Source organism: Colobus angolensis, unplaced genomic scaffold, assembly GCF_000951035.1.
Source record: "Colobus angolensis palliatus isolate OR3802 unplaced genomic scaffold, Cang.pa_1.0 Scaffold522, whole genome shotgun sequence".
Lineage (NCBI taxonomy): Eukaryota > Metazoa > Chordata > Mammalia > Primates > Cercopithecidae > Colobus > Colobus angolensis.
In genome coordinates this window covers 972450-980215 of record NW_012118733.1, presented here as the reverse complement: position 1 = coordinate 980215, position 7766 = coordinate 972450, and the positions used below count along the sequence as shown (strand labels likewise).

The following is a 7766-nucleotide window of genomic DNA, read 5'->3' as shown; positions in this document are numbered from 1 at the left end:
CTTTATTTTGAGCCTATGTGCATCTTTGCACATGAGTTGGGTCTCCTGAATACAGCACACTGATGGGTCTTGACTCTTTATCCAATTTGCCAGTCCGTCTTTTAATTGGGGCATTTAGCCCATTTACATTTAAGGTTAATATTGTTATATGTAAATTTGACCCTGTCATTATGATGTTCGCTGGTTATTTTGCCCATTAATTGATGCAGTTTCTTCATAGCATTGATGGTCTTTACAATTTGGCATTTTTTTGCAGTGGCTAGTACCGGTTGTTCCTTTCCATGTTTAGTGCTTCCTTCAGGAGCTCTTGTAAGGCAGGCCTGGTGGTGACAAAATCTCTCAGCATTTGCTTGTCTGTAAAGGATTTTATTTCTCCTTCACTTATGAAGCTTAGTTTAGCTGGATATGAAATTCTGGATTGAAAATTCTTTGCTTTAAGAATGCTGAATATTGGCCCCCACTCTCTTCTGGCTTGTGGGGTTTCTACCGAGAGATCTGCTCTTAGTCTGATGGGCTTGCCTTTGTGGATAACTCGACCTTTCTCTCTGGCTGCTCTTAACACTGTTTCCTTCATTTCAACCTTTGTGAATCTGACAATTATGTATCTTGGGGTTGCTGTTCTCGAGGAGTATCTTTGTGGTGTTCTCTGTATTTCCTGAAGTTGAATGTTGGCCTGCCTTGCTAGGCTGGGGAAGTTCTCCTGTATAATATCCTGCAGAGTGTTTTCCAGCTTGGTTCCATTCTCCCCATTACTTTTAAGTACACCAATCAAATGTAGATTTGGACTTTTCACATAGTACCATATTTCTTGGAGGCTTTGTTCATTTCTTTTTATTCTTTTTTTCTCTAACCTTGTCTTCTCACTTTATTTCATTAATTTGATCTTCAATCACTGATACCCTTTCTTCCACTTAATCGAATTGGCTATTGAAGCTTGTGCATGCATCACGAAGTTCTTGTGCCATGGTTTTCAGCTCCATGAGGTCATTTAAGGTCTTCTCTACACTGTTTATTCTAGTTAGCTATTCATCTAATCTTTTTTTAAGGTTTTTTTAGCTTCTTTGCAATGGATTCAAACATCCTCCTTTAGCTCAGAGAAGTTTGTTATTACCAACCATCTGAAGCCTACTCATCAAAGTTATTCTCCACCCAGCTTTGTTCCATCGCTGGTGAGGAGCTGTGATCCTTTGGAGAAGGGACACTCTGATTTTTAGAATTTTCAGCTTTTCTACTCTGGTTTCTCCCCCATCTTTGTGGTTTTATCTACCTTTGATCTTTGATGTTGGTGATCTACAGATGGGGTTTTGGTATAGATTATCTTTTTGTTAATGTTGATGCTATTCCTTTCTGTTTGTTAGTTTTCCTTCTAACAGTCAGGTCCCTCAACTGCATGTCTGTTGGAGTTTGCTGGAGTTCCACTCCAGACCCTGTTTGCTGGGTATCACCAGAGGAGGCTGCAGAACAACAAATATTGCAGAACAGCAAATATTGCTGCCTGATCATTCCTCTGGAAGTTTCATCCCAGAGGGACAGCTGCCTATATGAGGTGTCTGTTGGCCCCTACTGGGAGGTGTCTCCCAGTTAGGCTACATGAGGGTGAGGGACCCACTTGAGGAGGCAGTCTGTCCATTCTTAGAGCTCAAACGCCATGCTGGGAGAACTGCTGCTCTCTTCAGAGCTGTCAGACAGGGATGTTTAAGTCTGTAGAAATTTGCTGCTGCCTTTTGTTCAGCTATGCCCTGCCCATAGAAGTGGAGTCTAGAGACAGTAGGCCTTGTTGAGCTGTGGTGGGTTCTGTCTAGTTCAAGCTTCCCAGCTTTGTTTACCTACTCAAGCCTCAGCAATGGTGGACGCCCCTCCCCCAACCAGCCTGCTGCCTCACGGATTGATCTCATACTGCTGTGCTAGCAGTGAGCAAGCCTCTGTGGGCGTGGGACCTGCCAAGTCAGGCACAGGAGAGAATCACCTTGTCTGCAAGTTGCTAAGACCTTGGAAAAAGTGCAGTATTTAAGTGGGAGTGCCCCGTTTTTCCAGGTAGTCTGTCAGGGCTTCCCTTGCCTAGGAAAGAGAAATCCCCCAACACCTTGTGCTTCTCAGGTGAGGCGACGCCCCACCCTGCTTCACCTTGCCCTCTGTGGGCTGCACCCACTGTCCAACCAGTCCCAATGAGATGAACAATGTACCTCAGTTAGAAATGCGGTAATCACCCATCTTCGGCATGGATCACGCCGGGAGTTGCAGACTGGAGCTGTTCCTATTGGGCCATCTGGAGCTGTTCCTATTCAGCCATCTTGGAACGCCCCTCATTTCCTCTCTAATATTTCTAAATTACTGCTCCAAATAAACTGACACCTAGTGTTACAAATAAGTCCTCATTATTTTAATAATTAGAAAATAAGCATAGAAAAAGAAACACTTATTTTATGTTCCTTGTCCCCACTATGATACCAGTCAATGGGTGATGTCTAAATCATCATGTTTGTTTTTGCAAGAATACATCACTATCAGATTTATTGCAGGTAGAAATGAATAAAACAGAAATAAAATCCTAAACCTGGTTTACTGATATGTACCTCTGGACCAAAGGACAACAGCAAAGAGGTTGTAATTGAACCTACATAACCCATTCCCTTCATCAGAAAAGAGATATATCTATCCCATTCCTTCATGAGCAGCCAACCTCATTTCTGTTCTGTTCAGGTCAGCCCACAGCAACCTGAATGTCAATGTCAAGGACTATAACCCCTGATGGCAGAAACTGTGGTGATGTAATCACTACAATAGTAATATCAAGGTGAATAACTTGGAAATCACTGGCCTGGTATATCTCTCATGTCTCTCCTTCTCCTATAAAATCCATATGACCCTCATATGCCAGAGCCCTGAACCACATGATAAGCATGTGACATACAATACCTTATTTAATCCTCACAGCACCTAGAATTAAGTAGAGTTATCCCTCAGTATCCACATGGGAATGGTTCCAGGATTCCCACAGATATCAAAACCCACAGATGTTCAAGTCCCTGATATAAAATTGTGTAGTATTTTCGTATAACCTACACACATCCTCAGACCTTACATCATCTCTAGATTACTATAATACTTAATCTAATGTAAATGATATGTAAATAGTTGTTATACTGTATTGTTTAGGGAATAATGACAAGAAAAAAGTTTGTACATGTTTAGTACAGATACAATTTTTAAAAATATTTTCAATCCAATGTTAATTGAATCCATGGGTGCAGAACCCACAGAAATGGAGGGTCAACTGTACAGATAGCTCTATTTTATACATAAGGGCACAATGCTCAGAAAGTTTAAGTACTTTGTCCAAGGTCACATAGCTAATAAGTGTCAGGGCCAGGCCTGAAACCCAGGTGTGACTCCCCAGCTTATACCATTTATGGTATATATCAAGTCTCTGTGGTCCTTTCCTGGAGTCCACCTGGCCCACTCTTTGCTTTACTGACTTCTTCTCATTCTTGAAGTTTTAGCTCCAATGTCACCTCTCCTGACCACACCATGCTAGTGTAACATCACTCTTGTTTCCTCTTACAGCACTTATCATAGTCTGCTATCTCCAAGTTATTTGTTGATTTTCTGGCCTTCTCCCCTTGAACATAAGTTCCATGACAGCAGGTCCTTAACTGCCTTGGTCATCATGGTGTTCCTAGTGCCTGGAGCACCTGGCCCTAGGAGACATCCAGTAAATATCTGTTGAATATTCACCGAATGAATTGTATTGATTTTTTCTGGGACATGCTCATGCAGGTGTTGGCAAAAGCCTAGTTCTCCATCATTATCAGCAGAATGTTGAATAGACTTAGAGTGGAGATCCAAATATTTAAATGAAGAGTGCTCCAGAACCCCTGGGCCCTTGGCTGTCACTGATAGCACGGGACATCAAAGGTCCACCTTTCAGAGGATCTGAGCTTCTCAGCTGTGACCTATATAAGACTCAGCACGCAATTAGAACTTAATACTTGCCACTCGTTTGCAATGTTTGTGTGAGTCCTGAGTGCCCATGCTTTTAAACTGTGCTCCAAGAACTTCTAGAGTTTTTGGGAAATGTTTCAGGGTTTTCCTTGATGAAACAGAAATGACTATGGAGCCTAAATGGAAAGAACTCTAGGTCCTTCCTCCATCTTCCCTTCAACTAGGAATGTTCTGCTTCTGTGTGACTTGTAGTGGGTTGAATAGTGGCCCCCAGAAATTCATGTCCACCCAGAAGCTCAGAATGTTATTCTTTTGGGAAATAGAGTCTTTGCAGATTTTATTACAAATTAGAGTGGGCCCTAAATCCTATGACTGATGTCCTTACACAAAGAGGAAATGATACAGAGGAGAACACCATGTGAAGATGGAGGCAGAGATTGGAGTGATGCATTTACAGTCCAAGAAACACCAAGGGTTTCTGGCAACCCTCAGAGGAGAGAGGCATGGAACCGATTCTCCCTCAGAGCCTCCAGAAGGAACCAACCCTGCCAACACCTTGATTTTGGACTTCTGATCTCCTAACAGCCTTCTGTTATGTTAAGCTAATCAGTTTGTGGCAAGTCGTTATGGCATCTCCAGGAAACTAGTACACTTATGTAATAGACTTTCTTTTTTTAACTTTTAAGTTCAAGGGTAAATGTGCAGGTTTGTTATATAGGTAAACTTGTGCCATGGGGGTTTGTTGTACAGATTATTTCAGCACCCAGGTATTAAGCCTAGTACTCATTAGTTATTTTTTCTAATCCTCTCCCTCCTCTTACCCTCCTGATCTTCAGACAGGCCCCAGCGTGTGTTGTTCCTCTCTGTGTCCACGTGCTCTCATCATTTAGCTTCCACTTATAAGTGACAACATGAAGTATTTAGTTTTCTGTTTCTGCTTTAATTTGCTAAGGATAATGGCCTCCAGCTCCACCCATGTCCCTGCAAAGGACATGATCTCATTCTTTTTATGGCTATATAGTATTCCACAGTGTATATGTACCACATTTTCTTTATCCAGTCTATTATTGATGGGCATTTAGGTTGAGTCCATGTCCTTGTAACTGTCAATAGTGCTGCAATGACCAAATGCATGTGGATGTCTTTATAATAGAATGATTTATATTCCTTTGGTTATCTACCCAGTAATAGGATTGCTAGATCGAATGGTATTTCTGTCTTTAGGTCTTTGAGGAATCACCACATTGTTTTCCACTATGGTTGAACTAACTTATACTCCCACCAACAGTGTATAAGTGTTCCTTTTTCTCCACAACCTTGTGATGCAACTTTTAGACATGTTCCATTTATTTTTAAAATGATTAAAAACTGCATTGGAGTATCTCCCCTCCTTTCCCCCATATGATCCATGCCCCATGTAGTCCATGTTTGTTCTGGGCTCTGTCCTGGGCACCATACCTTGGATGAGCTGACATCAAATTCAACAAAATTCCCTCTCCTATGGGGCTGCGCCTGCCATCACCATCAAGGTGTCCAGAACCTCCCTTCCACTTCCTCCCTGTGCTTCTCCACCAGAGCTTCCCAAATTGCACCTCATAATAACAACCCTAGAAGTGCCTTTTCAGTCAGCTTTAGGTCTTGGAGTATGAGTACCTCTTAGGCCAACTTTGGCCAGCAGCCGGAAGAGAGGCAGGAGGATGTCATAGTCTGGAGAAGCTGTCCTCGCTGTGTCTACCAGGGTCTGCAGAAGAGCCTCACTGCCACCCTTGCTGATCATGTAGTGAATTCTCCGGTCTGTGCCTGAGGGGAAGCCAGAGGAAAGATGAGCCACAAGTAATAACCCCCATTTTCCTTGGAGCAGAAGGCATACCTGACAGCTAGAGACAGAGTAAGAATTAGTTCATTTCAACTACATAAAATTGTGTAGTTCTTGAAGCAACCTGTGTTAAAGTTGCACTATCAGTTAAGGAAAGAGGGTTGTGAAATGGGAAAATAGTGGAATATTTAAGAACCTAGTTGTGTTCAGCTGCAACAGCTGTAATAAATAGAGCTTACCTGAGAATCTGTTGAATATTTGGTATATGTATGTGTATGTGTGTACACGTATGTAAATATGCATATAGGCTTTTGTATAATCATATACTTAGAAGAGGGAATGTCAGTATCCCTCTGTTATACATTTGAATCTTCCGTAACAAGGATTGGGATGATGGCCTAATCTGGAATCATTGTATTGATGGCATAATGATTTTCTGATGCTGGCCTTCAGAAACTGATGGGAGAAAATTACAGAAACCACTGGAGTAGTCCCTTGAGAAAGAAACATCCAATCATCCTATCTAGGGAATTTTGAAGAGAGTCTAGAGCTTTGATGAACTATTGGTCTTTCTACCTAAGTACAATTTTGAACAGGGATCTCCTCCACCTTGCCCAAGGACAAACTCAAAAGCAACGATTTCATTTCAACTTGGCCTTGGTTGATTCTCTCTATGCACGGGGCAAAGTTGACCTAACCAAGGTGGCCAACAGGATGGTGCGTTATCAAAGAAGACCGCCTGATGTTTCATCCTAATGAAAAGTAGCATTCTCTGCAAGAGGCACAGTAATCACCACCTTATCAGAGGGAGAACTTCAAGGTTTCATCTTAAGAGTTTCAGACACCTCTGGACAAATGTAAGACAGCACTATCCCAGAAAACGAGTGACTTCACTTACACAGACCGCACACAAAAGACTAAACATAAGTCATCCTGCCAGTGGAGCACAGCACAAACCATGGTAAGACCCCAATATGATGGGCCCCTTCTTCTTGAAACCATAATCCTGAGGATCTATGGGTCTGGAGTGTCATTTATTTCTGATATTGCTTGTTTGGTGTTAATATTTCTTTCTAAAGTAATGTGGCCAGCATACATAAAAATGCAAATTGAGTGTTAGAATGTTCAAAAATCTCAGTAAGAACTTGAGCGAATAGAAGCATGCTCCAGTTAATCCCGTTGATTCCAATGTAATCGACTCTGTTATCTTATCTCTGAAAACGTGATGCTTACATGCTTCCAAGTTCAGCTCCTGTCTGATATTCCTGTCTCTACTTGAAATAGCCAAGGTAGCTTCTGATACTTGGCTGTCTTAAACAGGTCACAATGGAAGTGAGCAGAGCGAGAAGAGGGGTAGAACCATGGAGGGTTACTACTAAATCTAATTGCACCCTCAATGTTAAGTGAGAAGACTGAGGAGTACAAGTACAATCAGTCCAGGTTACTTGGGTCTTATTAACCTTACAGAAAAAAGATGGGCTAGTGATGCTGCCTCTCACAGAAAATTGAAGCAAGAGCAAAACCCCAGGTCACAGAGGTGCCTGGGAGAGATCACAGCCAGCAGGCTCCACATCCACCATATGAAGGCATGAGGACATGGCCTACTCACCAACAGAAAGCAGATCTCCGAGGACCTTGAGGATGGTCAGGATGGACTTCTTGTCGGAGGAGCTCTGCAATGAGAACACAGGCAGCCATATTTAAGAATGCAAGAGGAAGGAGCTGGATGCTCAGGGATGCACATGGAATGGTAGAGCTCTACTTCCTGCCATAAAGACTTACTACAGCAAAAGGACAGACAAGGGGACTCACTTGGTAAGGGAACCAGGGGCTGTGCCTCCCTCCATATTTAGTCTTCGGAACCCGTCTTTGCGGACCTATCTTGTAGTAACATCAGCAAGATGAACAAAAGAATAAGCAATAATGATTTATACAGAAAACAAGGAAGTAAAAGGGGCTTTGTGGGCCAGGGTAGCACAAATCTGTTATTTCAGTAGACTTGGCTTAT

General features: G+C 42.4%; 1 protein-coding gene across 1 annotated transcript in view; it reads right to left on the bottom strand.

Annotated features, from left to right (window-relative positions):
• AGBL1 (ATP/GTP binding protein-like 1) overlaps positions 1–7433 on the bottom strand; it is a 165332-nt gene extending 157899 nt beyond the window's left edge. The window contains exons 1-2 of the mRNA XM_011960766.1: positions 7368–7433; positions 5596–5742 (exon numbers count right to left, since the gene is read on the bottom strand). Of these exons, the coding sequence (XP_011816156.1) occupies positions 5596–5719 (124 nt within the window). The 5' untranslated portion in view covers positions 5720–5742; positions 7368–7433. The remainder of the gene's footprint in view (positions 1–5595; positions 5743–7367) is intronic.
• Between the last annotated feature and the right edge of the window lie 333 nt (positions 7434–7766).